At 41.9% G+C, this 22,205-nt stretch overlaps 1 protein-coding gene across 11 annotated transcripts in view; it reads left to right on the top strand.

Annotated features, from left to right (window-relative positions):
* flncb (filamin C, gamma b (actin binding protein 280)) overlaps nucleotides 1-18,387 on the top strand; it is a 60,163-nt gene extending 41,776 nt beyond the window's left edge. For 5 of the 11 annotated variants that reach the window (XM_028954439.1, XM_028954445.1, XM_028954442.1 and 2 more), the window contains 22 exons: nucleotides 217-373; nucleotides 2,872-3,061; nucleotides 3,145-3,168; nucleotides 3,250-3,497; nucleotides 3,607-3,699; nucleotides 4,216-4,315; nucleotides 4,605-4,745; nucleotides 4,834-4,962; nucleotides 5,415-5,588; nucleotides 10,211-10,372; nucleotides 10,464-10,667; nucleotides 11,494-11,646; nucleotides 11,765-11,887; nucleotides 12,314-12,559; nucleotides 12,857-13,126; nucleotides 13,221-13,358; nucleotides 13,566-13,681; nucleotides 15,603-15,735; nucleotides 16,269-16,445; nucleotides 16,544-16,762; nucleotides 16,864-17,070; nucleotides 17,459-18,387. In XM_028954439.1, the coding sequence (XP_028810272.1) occupies nucleotides 217-373; nucleotides 2,872-3,061; nucleotides 3,145-3,168; nucleotides 3,250-3,497; nucleotides 3,607-3,699; nucleotides 4,216-4,315; nucleotides 4,605-4,745; nucleotides 4,834-4,962; nucleotides 5,415-5,588; nucleotides 10,211-10,372; nucleotides 10,464-10,667; nucleotides 11,494-11,646; nucleotides 11,765-11,887; nucleotides 12,314-12,559; nucleotides 12,857-13,126; nucleotides 13,221-13,358; nucleotides 13,566-13,681; nucleotides 15,603-15,735; nucleotides 16,269-16,445; nucleotides 16,544-16,762; nucleotides 16,864-17,070; nucleotides 17,459-17,646 (3,592 nt within the window). In that variant the 3' untranslated portion in view covers nucleotides 17,647-18,387. Of the gene's footprint in view, nucleotides 1-216; nucleotides 374-2,871; nucleotides 3,062-3,144; nucleotides 3,169-3,249; nucleotides 3,498-3,606; nucleotides 3,700-4,215; nucleotides 4,316-4,604; nucleotides 4,746-4,833; nucleotides 4,963-5,414; nucleotides 5,589-10,210; nucleotides 10,373-10,463; nucleotides 10,668-11,493; nucleotides 11,647-11,764; nucleotides 11,888-12,313; nucleotides 12,560-12,856; nucleotides 13,127-13,220; nucleotides 13,359-13,565; nucleotides 13,682-15,602; nucleotides 15,736-16,268; nucleotides 16,446-16,543; nucleotides 16,763-16,863; nucleotides 17,071-17,458 lie in introns of those variants that run through there. The other 6 variants (XM_028954443.1, XM_028954440.1, XM_028954448.1 and 3 more) reach the window with 4 other exon arrangements.
* The last annotated feature ends 3,818 nt before the right edge of the window (nucleotides 18,388-22,205 follow it).

Here is a 22,205-nt window from a genome sequence, read left to right as displayed (position 1 = left end):
ATCCTGTTCCTGGTGAGTGTCTTTCAGAATCTTAAGATTATGTAGACGATAGTAGTTGCTCTGCAATATTGTGCTTCACCACCAGCAACTGGATGATTGGTTTATTGATATTTTACTGATGATTGACTAAAGCATTCATTTTTTAAATTATTTTAGACCTGTATTTTAGACTATTGTATTGCTGTTAGGTTCCTAATCTGCTTCCATTACCTACAGTCCATTTAAAGTCAAGTCACTACCCGGCCACGATGCCAGTAAGGTTCGTGCCAGCGGTCCAGGCCTCAACACGTCTGGGGTGCCAGCCAGCCTGCCCGTTGAGTTCACCATTGATGCCCGTGATGCTGGGGAGGGGCTTCTTACCGTGCAGATAATAGTGAGTGACTGACCATACTTCTCTGACTTCTCTTCTTTCTCATTTCTTTTAGCTTTTGAAGGGTGGAGAGGAGAGATGCATTTCATGCAACTGTGCTTATCACTCGATGTGCCTCTACAACATTATATTCTATTCCGACCTTACTAATTGCTTCCTCTGTGCCTTGACCTTTGCCCTCTGTGTTAGGGTCTGGGCTGATGTGACCTGTCTGCCTGTTGCTGCAGGGTCCTGATGGTTGCAAGCAGGAGGCCTTGGTTTTTGTGCAGGACTGGGGCAGGAGGGTGTGGGAGAGACACATTGTAAAGGGCACCATCCCCTTCCATATTCTTAAGCAATGCTCCGTAAGGCCAATCTTACTTTTGGGGCTCCTCTGTCTCACGCCTCATCATGTTCATTGTCTCCCCATCTCTACCCATACCCTTGGCCTATTGCCTCCCTTATTCATGTTCCCTAGACCCTTGCACCACTATGATCCCTTGTTTTGCCCCTTGATTGCCTGTTCCATCCTCTGTGTTCTGGGTTCAGTTAACCAGGACACATTATGCAGTAATTTTGGAGGCTCAGGATTCTTCCACACACATCCAAAGGCAGAGAAAGGCTGCCAATGATGTGGCAGCTTCATATATCATTAAAACCTCATCTGAAAACCTTATTTTGAGTTATATCTACAGGCTATGGATAGTAGGTATAGTCTTTCATTCGGGTTTGAATAATCTTTTTGCTGCTTAGTGAATGGGGAGAGACCTTGTTCACTCATTCACTTCATATAAATGGGATGCTGATAGGGTTTTTCCTCTGTGTTTATAACAGCAAATGACAAATGGAAAAAAATGCTTTTGGATGTGAACTCTTCTCTTCTGTGACACTGTTGAGCACAGAGGAGAGGAGCTGATAGTCCCCTAAATGTCCCTCCTCTCATGGTCTGTGTGGACTCACAACATTTGGATTTATCGCTACTTAACTAACTGAGAAAAAAAAATATTTTCTGAAGTAGGCCTAACCCATTTTCCTAGTGCCAGACATGATTTTATAGTTTAGTTCAATTTCACTATTCTCTATTTAACCCTTGAAAGCCTGAGGACATGTTTTGTATTACAACCTGAATTCTGGAAAAGTTGGAACGTTCTTTAAAACTTTCAAATCACATGAGCAAATATTTTATTCACAACAGAACACAGAGAGCATATGTTTTTCAACTGAGATACGAGTTTCTGGAATTTTGGAGTTGGAATTTGGTCCCATTCTTGCCTGTCATTGGTTTCCAGATGTTGAAGAGTTCATGGTCATGTTCGACAAATTTTTAATTTAATGATGGACCAAATGTTTTTTATATATGTTAAAGATCTGGACTTCAGACCAATTCAGCACCTGGACTCTTCTCTGTTGAAGCCATACTGTTGTAATAGCTGCAATATATTTCTGATAGTGGGGGGCACGGGGTAGTAGTGGCCTAGTGGGTAAGGATCTTCTGTGTGGGTGTGTTACCCACTAGGCTACTACCACCCAAATATTGATCATCTGGAGGGGAGCATATGTTTGTATATAAAACCTTTATATACCTTTTATCAATAATAGTTCCTTCCAAAACATGTAAGCTGCTTGAGCGTGTGAACTAAGGCTGTACTAAAAACACAGTTACACATGCCGTATTCTCTCCCCCATACCTTTCGAACTGAACACTGAAAACATATTGGAAGGTCTCGCTCACTTTTTGCATTATAGAGCTTTAAGATGGCAACTGCAGATTATGTTTATGGGTTCTGCACCCATTTAGTTATGTCACAATAATGCGGACGAGTGATGCAGTGTCGGGGTGCCTGAAGACCACAGGGATCCAGTAAAGATCTTCGGCCCTGTACCTTATCCACAAAGATATCTCCAGCTTCTCTGAATCTTCTGATTATGGGAAATATAAAGCCTTTGCAATTTGATGTTGTGGAACATTGTTTTTTCAAGTATTCAAAATACATTTCTCCACTCTTTTACAGATTGGAGAGACTGTCGCTCTAAGACGACTCTTTTATAATTAATCATGTTACAGTCCTTATATAAATTAACGTAACTAGTTGCTACTTGTTCCCCCAACTTTTTAAAGTTGAAGTGGAAAAATAGTGGATAAACTTGTGGATACATTTCCCAGTTTGAACATTTATGTTCTGTTGTGAATAAAATATGTGAGTAATATGTGCTTTTAGTTTTAATTTTATTCAATACAGTCCTTCCTGTATCTTCAGGTTTTAATGTATTTTGCATTTGGAAAATCAAATAAAACTCAGTATCATGTAAGAAGCACCTACACTATCTATGAAGAGCAGACATTCTTTATAGGGATTTTTTCATCTAATATTGCACCATGTTTCAGGATTGTTTTGCTGCCCAGGCTTTAAGGATTAATCAACCAGAAATCAGTGTGGATTGGACTGGATTCTGATTGACTATTCTCTTTTTAAACGGTGAAGGACACTTAATTCACACTAATCTAAAACTTCCTTCTTCAGGACCCTGAAGGAAAACAAAAGAAAGTTAATATCCGGGACAACAGGAATGGAACGTACACAGTGTTTTATGTGCCAGACATGACTGGACGCTACACCATCACCATAAAATATGGAGGAGACGAGATCCCATACTCCCCTTATCGCATTCATGCAATACCTACAGGAGATGCCAGCAAATGTCTTGTAACAGGTCAGTGTTGTGACCTGATTTAATTATCTAAGGAAATTTTTTTTGTAACATTTAACAAACATTTATCAATTCTGTTCTCACAGTTTCTATTGGTGGACATGGGTTGGGTGAGTGTCTGTATCTGAAAGGTATAGTGAAAGATTTTCCTCTTGCTCTTTGATGCTTATTAATTATTTATTGTGCAACAGGTTCAGGACTGGGACCAACCATTCAGATCGGTGAGGAAACCGTGATTACAGTGGATGCGAAAGCTGCTGGGAAGGGCAAGGTCACCTGCAAGGTGTCAACACCCGATGGAGCAGAGCTGGATGTGGATGTTGTGGAGAATTCCGATGGAACTTTTGACATTTACTATACTGCACCGGAGCCAGGAAAATATGTCATCACTATCCGCTTTGGAGGAGAACACATTCCCAACAGTCCCTTCCATGTAGTGGTAAGTTCATTGTATAAAATATCACAATTTAATTCTAGTTACCATGATACGAACTGTTATTAATGTTAATACTGGCATTGAACAAAAAACATGTTTTAATATTTAACAGGCATGTGACACCATCCCTATCATTGAGGAACCGTGTGATAAGATACAGTTACAACAGCCCTACGCTCCCTACCAGGGCTATGCCCCTCTCTGGGTACTCACCAACCCTATATACCCGAATGTTTACTCCCATACTCAGAACTGTTCCACTCCTTTCTCTTTCCTAAATTCATGTTCCCAACCCAAAAAGGACTATAGACTTGTTCACGCTGTAATTTATTTTTCATATATTGCTCTTCGGCTCAGAGTTGCAGTGCAGAGGAAAACTGCTGTGCTATTTGAACTAAAGAATTTCAATAGTGAAGAATACATTTCTGCATTTAGGATGTCTGATTATCTTTGCAAAAAAAACTGTTTTTAAAGTACTTTGATCATATTTAAAAGTACTTTAAAAATGTAAAAATGTTTACTTTTTTCAGCTTTCTGTCTATTCTGTGTTCATTCATTCACATATATGGGATGCTGACCAGATTCTCAAACAAAGGCACCTCTTTATCTTTCACTGCCTGGATTCTCACCTGTCCTCCCTAAATCTTCATCTTCCCAGTCTATTTGTATTTTTCTGTAACCAGTTATCTGTGCCGTAAATGCAGATGCTGTTCTGTTACAGGCCACAGAAGAACCAGTCATGGCTGCTGAGGGAATTGAGCCTGTGCTTCGCCCTTTCAACCTTGTCATTCCATTCACTGTGCAGAAGGGTGAGATCACAGGTAAGAATTTCTTATCTGCAGAAAATCTATTTCCATACCAGCCCACTGTGTATTTTGTCTTTTGGTGTTGTCTTGGGTAAAAAATACTCAACTCTCCCACTTCCCAGATATGCTCCTTTCTATTTTCTATCCATCATTATCATCTCCTGGTATTTGAAAGGATTTCATTATAGCATAATGCATCATGACATGGTCAAAAGCTACAGTGTTAACCACACACACTCACACAATTCTAGCAGCCCCAGCACTAACCCAGGCAGCACATAAATAGTAACCTCATGATTCTCAGGTGAGGTCCGGATGCCATCTGGTAAAATTGCTCAGCCCAACATCACCGACAACAAGGATGGGACAGTGACTGTGAAATATGCTCCCACAGAGAAGGGCCTTCATGAGATGGATATCAAATACAACGGGAACCACATCCCAGGTATGACTGTACTGCTGAGTATAACTGAGCTGTGGACAACTCAAGGAAACCGTTGTCTGAGGTCTGATCTGCTTCATGTCCTTTACAGGAAGTCCTCTGCAGTTCTATGTGGATGCTATTAACAGTGGTCACGTGACTGCCTATGGACCTGGACTAAGTCATGGCATGGTCAACAAGCCAGCAGTCTTTACAATTGTCACCAAGGATGCAGGAGAAGGTTCTTAAATATGCCATTATATGTGATTCAGACATCAGTGGTTTTCTGCGTAAATAATTTGTGTTAAATTTGTGTTAATTAATGTTAAAGTGTCCTCTTCGTGTTGGGTTATATAATTGACAATATATGGTGTGAAATTTTTTTTTAACTAATTTGATTAGATGGGATAGCATGGGACCTTGAGCATTACTTGTTCATAGCCTTTCTGCTTAAGGTGGCTGTTGCGAAATGTAAAGGAAATAATGATGAGAAAAATAATGATGAACAAAGACGCATCAAAAGCTTATGAGAAACTGACAAAATATGTGAAAATTCTGTATTTCTGTAATTCTGGAGACTGTAGATGCTTTCTACTTGATCATCTTTCACTCTGAATTGGTAAAACTGTATTTTATCATGAAGGAAAAAAAAGTTTCTCTGCCTGTGAACCAAAACCTGCATTCTGGGTCCAGGTGGTCTCTCCCTGGCAGTGGAAGGCCCCTCCAAGGCTGAAATCTCCTGCAAGGACAACAAAGATGGTACCTGCATAGTCTCCTATATGCCCATGGCACCAGGAGACTACAACATCATAGTCAGATTTGATGACAAACACATCCCAGGGAGCCCATTTACTGCCAGAATCACAGGTATAGTAAAATTATGTTGTAAACATGTCTTTTTGCACTTTAGCTGTATGTACAAACATTATGGACCTGTAGAGAAACCACTTTTTCCTAATGTTCAGAAATATGGCAGCTGTGTACAGCATACTAGCTGGCTGGCACGACAACATGACTTGAAACCTTAATTTGCGGAATACCTACCAGTGTGAATATGGGATTTGGATGAATGTAAACTGGTTTAATCACCCCCACAGACCATTGTGAATACAGGGTCATGCCCTTTTAACTGGCAAGAGTGGACAGCGCATCCATTTTTGGTTTTAAATTATCATGAAAACCTTGTCTACATGCGGGATTCATGCCCCATAAACATTGAGCCATAAAGACATGTAACAACCCCTCAATCCTTAAATACATAACCCATAGGATATCTTAACCAACCACGTAACACCAAATTAAAAAGATGGAGTAGAGAGCACAGGGTTAACTGTTACCAGGTGTCAGGGAATGGCTGCACTGTAGTGGAGCTCCGGAACCCCGCTGATAACATAATTAAAATTAAACTTTAAAACACCTGCTATTAATCTGGGAAATGACACAGGCACATGTGGAAAAAAGACAAGAAGAAGTGAAGCATGTAAAAAAGACAAGAAGAAGCAAAGCATGTAATCGCGCCTACCAACTGATCTAGGATCAGGAAAACAGGACTTGTCGAAAGAATTTCAGACTAGTTGGACTACAGGAAGGAAAAGAGACTGAGGGCGCTTTGTCTGGTTATGTTCAGAAGATACTTTCAGTTGGTTTGGGACTGACTGGAGGTGATTATAAAATTGAATGTTGTCACCAGAGCCTGGGCCCGGGCCCGAAGCATAACAAACCTCCCTATATCAAATTGATAAGATTTCTCAGATATACAGCCCGAGAGAAAGTGCTGATAATGGCGAAAGAGAGGAAGGGAATACTATGGGAGGGCACTACATCTTATGCAGGTGAATAAAAATAATACAAAGTCAATGGCTCCTTAATGAACCATCACCTTATCGTGGTGGAAGAGTTTGAGCACCCTAATGATCCTAGAAGCTATGTTGTCTGGGTCACTTGGTGCCCCTGGTAGGGTCTCTTATGACAAATTGGTCTTAGGTAAAAGGTGAGACAAAGAACAGTTCAGAAGATCTTTCATGAAAGGAAAAACAAAGAGTCCAAGTACACGGCCCGGAGGGTTACCAGGGTCCCACCCTGGAGCCAGGCCTGGAGTCGGGCCCGTGGGTTAGCACCTAGTTACGGGCTTTCAGCCATGGGGCCTGGCCAGGCCCAGCCCGAACCGGATACATGGGCTCATCCAAATGTGGACTCACCACCTGCAGAAGGAACATGAAGATTCCAGTGCAATGTGGATCGGGTGGCAGACCGAGGCGGGAGCTTTGGCGGTCCGATCCCCGGACAAGGAAACTGGCTATTGGGACATGGAACGTCACCTCTCTGGTGGGGAAGGAGCTGGAGCTTGTGGAAGAGGTTGAGTGGTACCGGCTAGATTCAGTCGACACATAGCACTGTGAGAGGTGGAGGGCAGGGACTGGCTTTTTGTTAGCCCCAAGATTCTCAGCCTGTTGGGGTTAAACCCGGGGGACAAGATTGTAGCTTTCCTGTGTGTTCGGGTCAGGGAATGGGTCCTGACTCTTGTTTGCGCCAAATATCAGCTCATAGTACCCATCCTTTTTGGAGTCCCTGGGATGGTCCCTAGATAGTGCTCCCACTGGGAACTCCATTGTCCTGCTGGGGGAATTCAACGGTCATGTGGGTAATGACAGCATGACCTGGAGGGGTGTGATTGGGAGGAACAGCCCGCAAGATCTTCACTCGAGTGGTGTTTCGTTAAGTCAAACCTGTTTCCGATGAGTGTTGGACTCCGCCAGGGCTGCCCTTTTTCATTGGTTCTGTTCATAACTTATATTAACAAAATTTCTAGCTGCAGCCGTGGTGTGGAGGGTGTCAAGTTTGTTGGCAGGAGAATCTTGTCTCTGCTTTTTGCGTATGATGTGGTCCTCCTAGCTTTATCAGGCTCTGACCTTCAGCTCTTCCTGGGTAGGTTCGCAGCCGAGTGTGAAGCAGCTGGGATGTGGATGAGCACCTCCAAATCTGAGACCATGGTTATCGACCTGAAAAGGGTGGCTCGCCATCTCCGGGTCAGGAGAGAGGTCCTACCTCAAGTGGAGGAGTTTAAGTATCTCGGGGGGAAGTGAGGGAAGAAGGGAGCAGGAGATCGACAGGTGATTTGTCGTGATGAAGAGGGAGCTGAGCCAGAAAGCAAGGCTCTCGGGTTACTGGTCGATCTACATCCTAATCCTCACCTATGAGCTTTGACTAATGACCAAAAGAACGAGATCACGGATACAAACGGCCGAAATGAGTTTCCTCCGTAGGGTGGCCGGGTGCAGCCTTAGAGATAGGGTGAGGAGCTCGGACATTCGGGAGGGACTGCTCCTCCTCCCGCTACTCCTCATCAAAAGGAGCCAGTAGAAGTGGTTTGGGCATCTGGTCAGGATGCCTCCTTTATGTTTCCCTGGGGAGGTGTTTTGGGCAGGTCGCCCCAATACACGCTGGAGAAATTCTATATCTAATCTGGTCTGGGGTCCTGCCAGAGGAGCTGGTGGAGGTGGCTGGGGAGAGGGCTGTCTGGAATTCCCTAGTTGGGATGCTGTCAACGCTACCCGGACCCGGATAAGCGGAGGAAGACTATGACAAAGTCAGTGGTAACAATTGGTTAACTGTGTCGAATTCTGCTGAGAGGTCAAGGAGAATGAGTACAGTTTTGACAATCTGGCCACATGTAGCTTCTCAGAAACAGCCAGAAGGGCAGTCTCAGTAGAATGAGCTGTTTGAGTAGAGAGACTGTTGGAAAGATAAAATAAAGTTTTCTCATGGGAAAAACCTCATAGAAAATGTCTTGCTATTGCCATCCCTAGTAATGAAGGCATCAAAATTGTATAATATATGCATTTTTGATGAGAGAATATGGAAGTCAATTATCTCAGAAGATGAGTTGTATATCAGGGATGCTAGAGGTAAATTCATCCAATAAAAAATTCTCAACAGATATTATTACACACCAACAAGAAAAAATGGCATAAAATGGGCATTAGTAAAGATGATTTGTGTTGGAAATACCAGGAAACAAAGAAACCCTGTTGCATGCATTGTGGGAATGTCCACTGGTCACTCCAATATGGAAAAGTGTTTTAAAATACATGGAAGGCTGGGTGAAAGGTAAGCTACCTATTGCTTGGGGACAGGAGTGAAGTGCCACAGTTAGATAAATCCAGCTACAGAGTGTTAAACACGGCACTTGTGACTTGTGCCTGCCTTGGAGGAACCTAGGACTCCAACCCTGAAAATGTGGAAGGAGAGAATAACTGGTAATGCAGCATGTGAGAGAATCTGTAGAGATCTGACCAATGAGACAGTTTTTGTGTGTATGTCTCTACAGTGCCATGACATTGTAAATTGTAATTTGGAACAAGTGTGTTGTATGTGCAATGGCTTACTTACTTATAATAACTAATCTTATTATTATTAATTTTCCGTCATTATATTTTATTTCTACCTCTCCTTAGCTTACGTTTGTGTTATTTTATTTTATGTTGATATGTTTGTTCTTATTGTATTAAACCCAATAAAAAGTTTAATTACAAAAGTATGTTTGCAATCTGTGGTCCACAATAAAATCATTATTGGGACTAACCAAGGGGGTCAACGGGGCAGCCACCACATAAAAGTTATTACAGAAGCTACATTAGTAGGCCGCTATTCCCAGGAATCGTCTTAACTCATACTGAGTACAGGGCCTCGGGTAGTTATATATGGCTTCTATTTTTCCATTAATGGGCAAAACCTGATGCCCTAGATATGAAGCGCTGATGACACACAAACTGCAAATAATGCAGTGCTTCAGTTGATTTTCGAAACATGATTTTTACCCTGCATCTCAATCTATACAGGAGCAGTTTCCACATCGATGGCAAATGGGAAGGGATGGAAAGCAGCTCGACATTATTTTTCCATTATTCAAAGTCACCAAAGCACCGTGCGAACTCTGTATGAACTCTGACACTCGGGGTATCAGCAGCACCTGCAATAACCCTTCAGAAGATCCAATTTGCTGATTAAAAAAAAATACTATGCAATTTGCTGTAGTGGGAACAAATCTGGAATCTGGTTGCATTCAGATGCCGGTAATTAGTACAGAACCTACCAAAGACAGGGATCTCCGAGAACTCAAGCTCGGCACCACCAAACCATTCTGCAACAAATAATCTATTTCACTTTTTACTACCTCTTGCCTCCGATATGCACACTGCCTTAAAGGAAGGGTGGTAATAGTTTGAACATCATGTTGCACTACATGAGTCTGCTATGGAACATCACTAAATAAAAAGGCAAAAGTCTCTAACATAGTGACAAGATCAGAGGCTTTCTAATCCTGAAGATGTGCAAAATTAGGCTGATAATGTGGTCTCACCTCCTAATCCATCTGTCTCGGTTGACTCCCATCTCCCACTGTCGAGACAATGTTGGATGATTAGCAGATTGATGAGTCTTTGAAATCCATTCTTATATGCATCAGCTTTTCTTTCTCTTTCTTTCTTTAGGTGATGACTCAATGCAGACTTCTCAGTTGAATGTTGGCACAGCAACAGATGTCTCACTGAAGATAACAGAAACTGACCTGAGCTCTCTAGCTGCCAGCATCAGAGCCCCATCTGGACATGAAGAGCCCTGTCTGCTGAAGAGGCTGCCCAATCGCCACATCGGTCAGCAGCTTGTTTTCTCATTGATACATCATCACAGGTCTGAAGATGGCCCTTACTGCCTCTCTTATTGCTTCTGGTATTTCTTGCTCAGGGATCTCTTTCACACCAAAGGAAGTAGGAGAACACATGGTGAGTGTGAAGAAGAATGGGAAGCATGTTACCAACAGCCCCTTTAAAATCATGGTTGGACAGTCTGAGATTGGAGACGCGAGTAAGGTGAAGGTGTTTGGGAAAGGCCTGGTGGAGGGACACACCTTTGAGGTTGCTGAGTTCATTGTGGACACCAGGAGTGCAGGTAAGACGTCAATGCAGCACTGGAGCTTACAACAAACTAGTAAACTGGTAATGTAACTACTGCAGTATTTAAATCCTTAAAATTCTCTGTCAAAACAGCTCTACCCATGAATATTTAAATGTAATTCAGAAAATGATGCAATTAAGAAAAAGACATTTAAGAAATTGTTCTTTATTTATATTCATTAATGGTTTATTCATTCACTGGAATATACTCCTTATATTCCACTATATTCAACAAACCAGCATACATTCATATTTAACCATCTTTTCATATATGAGTGTCAGATTAATTGTACCCTTGTACAATAATAAATGCTTGCTCAACTCTGGTCCAATGCGTCAATGGGATATTTCCTAGTAAGAAGAACATTTCTGTAACAGATATCCTAAGTATATTTAGATATCAAAATAGAGGGCAGTGGACCCGTAATCAGAAGGTTGTGCGTTCAAATCCCAGCCTGCCAAGGTGCAACTTAAATGCCACAGAGCAAAGTACTGTCCCCACACACTGCTCCCCAGGCGCCTGTCATGGCTGTCCACTGCTCACTAAGGGTGATGGGTTAAAAGCAGAGGACATGTTTCGTTGTGTCACCACGTGACTTCATTCACTGATATTCTACATAATTTTGTATGTAGAATATATAATTGAAATAAGATAAGAACATAATAAATAATGAACAAATGATAATGTTGATAAATGCTATAAATGTAAGTGTAATGAACAAATGAATATTCAAAATATTGATTAGACATAAATTAATATGGGTTACAGAATTCTAGTGAAAATGTTAGAAATGTTACTGATCTATCACTCCACCTTTTAGGATATGGAGGCCTGGGCTTGTCAATTGAGGGTCCAAGTAAAGTGGACATAAACTGTGAGGATGTTGAGGATGGGACATGCAAGGTGACCTACTGCCCAACAGAGCCAGGAACATATATCATTAACATCAAATTTGCAGACCAGCATGTCCCAGGTGGGTGTGGTTCTGAAGCTGTGCTAGCTCAAGTCTCAAACAGGGACTGTCAAAAAATGTTATAGAATTCTTATTCTACGCACTTTTCTTTTCTGATTATATCATCGTGGCCTTGCAGGAAGTCCATTTACAGTCAAAGTGTTGGGAGAGGGCCGGATGAAGGAAAGCATCACCAGGAGGAGACAAGCTCCTTCTATTGCCTCAGTGGGCAGCACGTGCGACCTCAATCTCAAAATTCCAGGTGAGACAAAGATAAGAAAAAACTGTTTTAAATCATGAGTCCTATAAGCTCATTGACAACTACCTTGACAAGGCATGAGGTGTCTGCACACGGGTAAACATCCCCCCCCCCGGGTTTCTCATTCTGTCTTTTACCTTCTCTGTTCAGCATTCCAGCTCTTGTCTCTTATCTTATTTCTTTTCCTGTTGTTTGTAAAATGTTGCAGATGTTGTAGCGTTCTGAAGCCGACATGGGAAACTGGGATACTGCACCCACACACACACACACAGACATATGCAGATGCATGGCAGCACACACAACCAATTTTCCCTACTTCTTCTTTTCACTTTCTGAAAAAAAAAACTTCTGCATATTATTGGATCTGATTTTACCCACCTTCTTTCTCTTTTCCTCCTTATCCTGCTCTGCTCTTCGGCCTGCCCTCAGGGAACTGGTTTCAGATGGTGTCAGCCCAGGAGCGGCTGACGCGCACCTTCACACGCAGCAGCCACACCTACACTCGCACAGAGCGCACTGAGATCAGCAAGACCCGTGCCGGAGAGACCAAGAGAGAGGTGCGGGTGGAGGAGAGCACACAGGTTGGGGGAGACCCCTTCAGAGACGTGTTTGGAGAGTTCCTGGGCCGTGAGAGCCTGGGAAACTTCAGCGGAATTCAAGCCAGACAATCAGAGGGTGTGTGTGATTGTGTGCGTGGTGAACTGTAGCATTATATCACTTCTCCTTGTGCCAACCATTCCATTCCAGTCATAAATGCATGTGTCATATTGTGTGTGTCTGTGTGTGAACACAACTGGTACCAGAAGGTGGCTTTTCACATCTGATGTCTTCATGGTCATCAAACATAGACTGGAAAAAAGTGTTTGGAAGAACCTGGATGGAAAATTTGATGTCAATGCTGATCTTTCAATCGTTCAAAGAAACAGACAGAGAACTGGCCCCATTTTCTAATGCCTTTTCTTTGTCTCTCAGGTGAGACAGGCACTCAGGAGATGACTGCCCATGTGACCAGCCCTGGTGGGAAGACAGAAGATGCCGAGATCATAGAGGGGGAGGACAGCACGTACAGTGTTCGCTTCATCCCCCAAGAAATGGGCCCCCACACTGTGAATGTCAAATACAGAGGCCAGCATGTACCTGGAAGCCCATTCCAGTTCACTGTTGGTCCCTTAGGGGAAGGTGGGGCACACAAGGTCCGGGCTGGTGGCACTGGTTTGGATCAAGGTGTGGCTGGAGTCCCAGGTAGGTTTGAGCAATTGATTTGTAGGTTTAGACCACAGCATTAATGGAATCATCCACTAGATGTCAGCGTATGATATATCTAACTGTTCTGCAGCTGAATTCAGCATCTGGACACGTGAGGCTGGGGCTGGTGGTCTGTCCATTGCAGTGGAAGGACCGAGCAAGGCTGAAATTTCTTTTGAGGACAGAAAAGATGGATCCTGTGGGGTGGCCTATGTGGTGCAAGAACCTGGTGAAAACACAGTCCTTCATCACCTTCTTTCTCACTCTAAAACACTAGTCTAATTTGGGCTCTTATCAATATAAATGTAATGAGCACATTTTAAAATATTTGCTTTTTTTTTAATCGTTCAAATGTAACCTTTACATGAGTAATCTTTACACATTTAACCTTTATTTATTACATTCTCTGTTCTGATAATCCTGTTTTTGTTATCAGGTGATTATGAGGTGTCTATTAAGTTTAATGATGAACACATCCCAGACAGTCCCTTCATTGTTCCCATAGCAACACTGTCTGATGACGCTCGGCGCCTCACGGTAACTAGTCTGCTGGTGAGTACTTATACACACAAACTCAAATATTAATTATTTATTTTAACAATTTAGAAATGACAAAGTCAGCAAAAAAAGGAAAATCAAATAATTATTTTGTTTTCAAACGAGTATAACTTCTCATAGGTTCACTTGCACCAGGTAGGGATTTTGTAGGATTTTATTGAGGTGTGTGATCTATCAATTATACCAGACAGGTGCTAGTAATCATAAATTTCACATTTAAGTTGTAAAACAGTAATTTACTGAAACAGAAACTGCTGTGTATGAGGATTTAAAAGTGAGTAACAGCCAAACTCTGTTACCACATTGACTGAAGTCAAACACCATGACAAGACTGAACACACAAACAAGACACAAGGTAGATTTATACTGCATCAGCAATATCCTTTCCATACAAAGATTTCAAGGTGCTCTTTTGATGAAGCACAAGACATGGGCATTGTTGGGGATCGTACACATAGTCGTTAAAGAAAACATGAAAATCACATCATTTTGAAATCAGAAGATGTTCAGCACTGCAATCAGCATGGCAGAAACCAGAGGAACCCAGGTCTGGCCAGAAGTGGTCTTCAGTTCTGAGAAATACAGGTGAATCCATCATTCCAGATACATCTGCAGTAGAATAATGATGTTATGAGATTAGTTCTCCAAGATGATTGGAACAGTCCACCAGTACAAAAACTGTGTTCAAGAGTACCTAGACAAAATAATCCTGTTTTGCAGCCAAAGGGTGGTCACACTGAATTCTGGTTCACTAAAATTAAACTATTAACACTTTCATTTTTATATTTATATAAGATTTATATGTGGATAAATAATATTGACACTGGCAATAAGGAGCCATGAGTAGCTAGGGACCTCTGCTGACCACTCAGTGCAGTAGCACAGTACCAACGACTATACAGCGCAGGGCAATCCTATCATTTAGTGCAAATTTATATCAACTGGGCCACTTGACCACTGGAGAGCTTCGGTAATATATGGAATTAACAGGTACAATAGTTAAAAAAGTAATGCCCTTATCTGCCATGGCCTGTATCACAAGACTCCACCTCTGTAATAAAGCTTGTTCAGGCATGTTTAATTTTTGCTAAACAACATTTAGACAAGCCTGTGAAATACTGGGAGAATATTGCCTGGTCAGATGAGACCAAAAATGTAATCTTTGCATGTCATAATACACATCATGTTTGGAGGTCAATCAACATACCAGCAGTGAAGTTTGGTCTGTGGCTGCATCATGGTCTGTGGCTGTTTGTCAGCATACACTTAAATTTTAATATATTTAAGGATGAATGGACAAATGTGCAGAAACATAGGGAACTGGATTACGATTTACATGTGTTTGTGTGGAAGAATGGGCCAAAATCACGCTTGAGTCCATATAGGAGGCATCTTGAAGCTGTCGTCACAGAGTATAAAATAAATGTCAGTATACGTGTTCAATATTTTTCCCTATTTTGCATTTCATTTTAATACACATAACTGAATTTATGGACTTTAATAGTTTTATTTCTTTGCATGTGTGGATTGGATGGGTTCCTTCCAACATGTGGAGAGAATTTGAATAGCACCTTTAGAAATACAGGTACATCCTGTACATCCTGTACATCCATGTACAGGTACATCCTGTTGACAGTTTTTCGTTGTTCCTTCTTTGCAGGGAATGTAGGTTCCCGCTGCTGATATAAAGTGAATGCAACTGATTAAAGGAACATATGGAATGTAACCTGTCATTTAAAATAGAATTGCTGTGTGGATCTGTATTAAAGTGCAGCAAGGCACATGCTACTCAACCAACATCCGAGAATAACAAATCCGAGCCTTGAGTACCCTTAGCATTTAAACCACTGCTATTTTTAAGCAGTTAATATATTGTGGTCGCCATTCCCCACCCCACTCTCTCTCTGTCTTCCAGGAAACTGGACTAAAGGTAAATCAAGAGGCTTCTTTTGCAGTGCAACTTAATGGAGCGCAGGGCGTGATTGATGCCAAAGTCCACACCCCATCTGGTGCTGTGGAAGAGTGCTACATTACAGATCTTGACAATGGTGACCATTCGTGAGCAATCTCCACAACAACACTGTCCATTCAGTTTTTTGTTTGTCTTTACTACAGTGCTTAGTCAGTTGCAAGGATCAGACTAGAGGCAAGACCCAAACAACAACTAGTCAGGTGCCAAGCATATAAGGAGCTGCTTAAACAGTTTAAGCCATAATTTTATTTATGATCCCTCTGTTAAGAATGTAAAATATTTATTTTACTACATACATTTTGGAGAAATACCAATGCAAGTGGTGTTCTTCACTCATAGGCAATCACAGATTTGGTATAACTGCTTGTTTGCACTTAAGGTAAAGCTCAATTATTGTTATCTACAAGTAGTTTTACTATGTAATAAAAGACAAGTAGGACAAGGTTTGAATGAAACTCAAAAACACAAGAACAATATTAGTAATAATTGTTATTATATCATTATTACGGTATTTTTTAAGCCCTGTATTTATAGTCAGGTGTTATTTCTATAGACATTCTATTCTGTTCTATTTTTCTATTTGTAACTCCTCATATTCCTGTATTATAGATAAACATGCCATAAGTTTCATCCCTCGGGAGAATGGTGTTCACTCCATTGATGTCCGGTTTAATGGGAGTCACATCCCTGGCAGCCCCTTCAAGATCCGTGTTGGGGAGCCAGGGCAGGATGGAGACCCAGGAATGGTGTCTGCATTTGGTCCAGGACTAGAGAGTGGCACCACAGGTACAAGCCTCCTTAATCACATCTGTTATGTCTGAGGTTAACTTGTGACTATGTTATTGTGGCTGCACTCCCTCACTGTGAACTCACTGGGTTTGTAGGTGTGGCCTCCGAGTTCATTGTGAACACTTCTAACGCCGGCTCAGGGGCTCTCTCTGTCACTATCGATGGTCCTTCCAAGGTGAAGATGGACTGCCAGGAGTGTATGGAAGGCTACAAGGTCACGTACACTCCGATGGCACCTGGCAGCTATCTCATATCCATCAAATATGGGGGCCCGCAGCACATAGTTGGCAGTCCGTTTAAAACGCAAGTCACAGGTGGGCATCCAGAAAGCACTGGCATGTATAGATAAGAATTTTATTGTTTAAGTAGAGATGGCATCAACCCCCCACCAAACCTTCTCCCTCCCTCAACCCAGGTCCACGTCTTTCTGGAGGACACAGCCTCCATGAAACCTCGTCTGTGCTTGTGGAAACAGTAACTAAGTCATCCACTGTGGGCGGTGCCTTCAGTTCCCTACCAAAGTTCTCTTCAGATGCCAGCAAAGTGATTTCCAGGGGTGCTGGTCTGTCCAAAGCCTTCATTGGACAGAAGAACACCTTCACAGTTGACTGCAGTAAAGCAGGTAAGACAGAAAAAGAGATTTACATTTTCTGATATTAATCTATATTTTCTGACTTGCATACAATGTCATTAGAAATAGAAATACCTACTTACTGATGTTTGTAAGGAAAATGGGCTTCAGTCTGTAATTTTGTGCTGTGTCAGCTGTACCCAGCTGTTGTATGTACCCTAATATGGGCAAAGAGTTTGGTTACATGGGTGGTCTTTCAGGAGTTTTTATTTATAAAATGGTCAGTGAGTGGATCATATATGTTTGTTCCAACAACCTTGTAGGTAGGGTTTTCTTTTTATTTGCGATTACTAAACATTACTGACCTGATTAAGTTGATACATTGTCTGTACCTCTATATAATGGATATAAGTTATGAGTGTGTCTTTCTGTTCCATAGGGACAAACATGCTGATGGTGGGAGTGCATGGGCCCAAGACGCCATGCGAGGAGGTGTATGTCAAGCACATGGGCAACAGAATGTACAATGTCACCTACACTGTCAAGGAGAAGGGCGACTACATCCTCATTGTCAAGTGGGGTGATGAGATGGTGCCTGGCAGCCCCTTCCACGTCACTGTGCCTTAAGTGCAACTTCCTCTCTGAGTGCTTTCTGCTTTAGCTCTGCTGAAGTCAGGCAGACTAAAAGATACAAAGACTTTTTTTTTGTATTTTGGGATGCAGGGGCAAAGTGGCAGTTTTTGGCAGCAAAGAAAGCTCCTGTTTGCAGTGTCCACTACATTTCTCTCCCCCCCAGTTTTTGTAAGCTCCAAACTTTTATTGTCTTTTGTTATTGTGATATTATTTGTATGTTTACCATTTTGATGACATAGTACAATATATGATGAAGATAATTAAAGTGAGCTGCACCTCATATCTGTTGAGCAATATGTGAGAATGGACGGGGCAAAAAATCATGACGAATCGTCATTAATCAGCTGTCAGGACCACATGAAGACAAGATTTTCTTTATTTATTTAATATGTTTTAGCTATTTTATCTTACAGAAAAAAATGTCTTATTTTATTATTATTATTTCGTATGGGGAAATGAGCATGCTCATTAACTCATCACTTATGGACAGATGGCTTCTTTGTTTTGTAGCTGTGGATCAGTCATATATTATTGAGAGAGACATTTGTACCAGGATAAAGCACAAAAGTTTTACAACAGCTTTTTAATGAGTGAGTAGTAAACGCTGACATTTTATAGGGATTTTTTTTAAGTATGAACTGAGTAAAATAAGGTCATTGATATGTTAATCAATGACTGATATATTAATCTACTGTTTGATAAGGCTGTGCTGATATAATAAAAGTTTTAATTGCTTTTGTGCTTTCTCTCAAAATGTGGGGTCAGCAATTTTTCTAAACTCCTGGTAGCACAATAATTTTGTGTTGTTGAACTCTGGACACTCAGAGACTAATAAGCTTTTCCTTCATTCCTGCTTTGTATGTGTGTTTTGAAGAGCAGACTGGTCTCCCCAATTACGGTGCACGGCAGTCAAACTAATTTTTTTTTCGACTAGCTCACTGCAGCCACAGTCACTACAGCAGTACTGTTTAACGTGAAATTTTATGCAGCTGCCAGAAAACCATCAAGCAATGTCACTATGATCAATTATTTTCTGCACTGCATCAATGCAGAATCCTCTATGTCTGCATCACGATGCATCAATTATATGATTCATTTTAACACTTCTAAAACAGGTAGACTCTGACAACGGGATGAAATGTGGAAACCAGAGGTATTAAATATATAAGACTATGGCAGGAAACAAGGGACAGACAAAGCCAATCATACTGAAAGTAGTTCTGCGTAAAGTGGCTATATAAATATTGTAGAGCCATACTCACTGTGAAAGGTTTGTGAAGTTCTGCATGATATTATGCAAGGACAGACAAGATGTTCTACAACAATTTTTATGAACTACCCAACTTGACATGAAAAAAACAACAAAGAATACATTTCCCTGTAATGCATAGCAGATGACAAGCATGAATAACATTACTATATAGAACGGTGCTCTATATCTCCTCAGAAAAGTATTGCTGTGTTTAAGCACTTTGAACCTAAAAAATGTATATCTATAATCAATAATTAAGAATCTCAGCTTTAAATCTCAGCTTTGCCATAGGGGTGCGTGAGTGAATGCTGTGTGTGTGCATACCATGTTGGACTCTTCTGGGCAGCTGAAGCAGTTTGTGCGTATGTGTTCTAAGATCAAACCAGCAGGACCAAATTGTTTTATAATTTAAAAGCTACCCTTCATTTATTCAGTTCCTACTCAGTTCCCTCTCTGAGGTCAGCACAATCCTGTAAGTATACCAGTGTTGAATATACACAAATATAGCACAGAAACCAATCAGGTAAATCTAGAGGATAATGATATGGAATTAGACAAAACAGTTTGCTTCTGTGAAATGTAGAAGATGATACTCCAGTGATAATATTGTTTGATATTAATTAAGCTGTTTTTAAACAACTCGAAATTGTCACATGCATAAATGATCCATACTTGGTTTCACACACACAACAATATACTCGCACACACAACATTATACCAAATTCTCCTATACAGTCTTTCATGTTGAATCATATGGTCCTTCATTTATCATTATACTTTCTTACACAAATCATACTACTATAAAAGGAACTATGATAGCAAATGTAAGAGGCTGGCGGGGCGGATGGCAGATGGAAATTGAGGCCCCTTTTATTCTGGCTGTCCACAGTAGGAACCGGTGGGCTGAATTTGCTATCACCAGGCATCCTGCAAACACAACACAAACGCAGAACAGAAACACACCACAAAATCCAGGACGTAACACCCCCACCAGTAAAAATCAACACAAAAGACACATTTATCGGTAGGAGAGTGACAAGGTCCGCCAAAACATTATCAGAGCCCCTTTTGTACCTGATCTCCAGACTAAAACCTTGTAGATATAAGGACCAGCGCACAAGACGCTGATTGGCATTTTTCATTCTGGTGAGGAAGACAAGAGGGTTATGATCAGTAAACACTACAACAGGAATGGAAGTTGACCCAACATAAACTTCAAAATGTTGCAACAGATGGAACAGATTAGTCAGTGGCAACACAACATCAGAGAAGTTTTTACAGAAACTACGGTAGTACCCAATCATTCCAAGGGATCTACGCAGCTCTCACTGAGTGGTTGGTACGGGAAAGTCAGAGATGGCTACTACTTTAGCTGCAATGGGGCAAACTTGTCCCTCACCAACTTGTTTACCTAGTAAATCACAGTTGTTTTAGCAAACTCACACTTTGCCAAGTTTAGGGTGAGCGAAGCCTTACACAACTGGTCAAACACAGTGTGGAGTGACTGCACATGTTCAGACCAGGTAGACAAATGAATGACTACATCATCGAGGTAAGCTTCACAATTAGGCACTCCTGCCAAAACTGTTGTCATAAGACGCTGACAGGTTGCTGGTGCATTCCGCAACCCGAATGCCATCATGGAATACTGCAGTGGTGCAGCGGGGCAGTGGTGGCCTAGCGGTTAAGGAAGCGGCCCCGTAATCAGAAGGTTGCCGGTTCGAATCCCGATCCGCCAAGGTGCCACTGAGGTGCCACTGAGCAAAGCACCGTCCCCACACACTGCTCCCCGGGTGCCTGTCATGGCTGCCCACTGCTCACTCAGGGTGATGGGTTAAATGCAGAGGACAAATTTCACTGTGTGCACCGTGTGCCGTGCTGCTGTGTATCACATGTGACAATCACTTAACTTTTTTTTTTTTAATAAAACTATCCGGCATCACGAATGCTGAGACCTCAGTAGCTCTAGGGGTTAGTGCCACCTGCCAGTAGCCTTTCAATAAATCTAGCTTTCTGACAAAGCTAGCTGAGCCCACACGGTCGATGCAATCCTCCATACGAGGCAGTGGAAACAATTCAGGTCGTGTGACTGCATTAAATTTACGATCCAGAATGCATGGGGAGCTCCAGGTACTACAACTGGGCACGGCTAACCTATGGTCGGCAAGATAGGCCACCTCAGCTGCATGGTCACCCACGTCAATGTCATTACAAGATGACACATCTCACAAGCATGCTAATCAGATAGAAATGACAGAAACAAGTCCAGATCAGATATAATTTCAGAATTCTGGAGACGGGCACAATTCACAGGAACATCCGTCCTCCTTAGGACTGTAGCAAGGAGTCACCACAGAGGATGCAGATGCAACTGGAACTGCCCCAGCAGCTACTTTCTCCATATCCCTGGAAACATAAAACTTCAGCATATTAATGTGACAGACTCTAGTTTTACGCCGTCTATCAGTCTTACAAACCCCGTAATCTGTTTCACTCAGTTTAGACACAACTTTGTAAGGGCCAGAAAACCTTGCTTGTAAAGCAGATCCTACAACAGGCAAGAGCACAAGCACTTTTCACCAGACTGGAACTCCCGACTCACAGTCAAAACATCCCTTCATCTTTAACTGAGCTTTTGATAAAGCTTCGCGTGCACACTCACATGCTCGATGCAAACACTCACGAAATGCACTCAAGAATGTTCCATGGATGATCTTTTCCCTGAGATCCCCCACTTCTCACGCAAAAGTTTCAATGGGCCCCGGGTGGTGTGACCAAATCAGCAGGACTAAAGCCAAATGACTCTTAGGGTGTTTCACGAACAGCGAACATTAGTAGTGGCAATTCATCATCCCACTCTTTACTGTCATCACAGTACAGAAATCTTTTGCTCCTTGAGACTCGGGATGATAAGAACATGCTTAATGGACAACTGACTCAACACTTCCTTAAACAGGCATGACAAAAAAGTTAGGGCCCTGATCTGTCTGTAAAACCTTCGGCAGCCCAAAGGTAGAAAAGAAACGGATCTGTGCGCGTAACACAGGCGCACTGAGTGAACGTAGTGGGACGGGTTCAGGATAGCATGTTGCAGCACACATAATAGTCAACAAATAATCATGCCCAGACTTCATCATAGGCAAAGGTCCTACACAATCCATAAGAATTCTCTCAAATGGCTCACAAATCACTGGGATGGGATGGAGCGGAGCAGGGGGAATCACCTGATTTGGTTTTCCTGGTACTTGACAGCAATGGCATGACCAATAGTATTTAACAACCTTGCCAAAAGAAGAGGGGT

This window comes from Denticeps clupeoides, chromosome 15, assembly GCF_900700375.1.
Source record: "Denticeps clupeoides chromosome 15, fDenClu1.1, whole genome shotgun sequence".
NCBI classification, from domain to species: Eukaryota; Metazoa; Chordata; class Actinopteri; order Clupeiformes; family Denticipitidae; genus Denticeps; species Denticeps clupeoides.
Note: the sequence above shows the minus strand (reverse complement) of the source record. Positions and strands in the feature narration are given on the sequence as shown.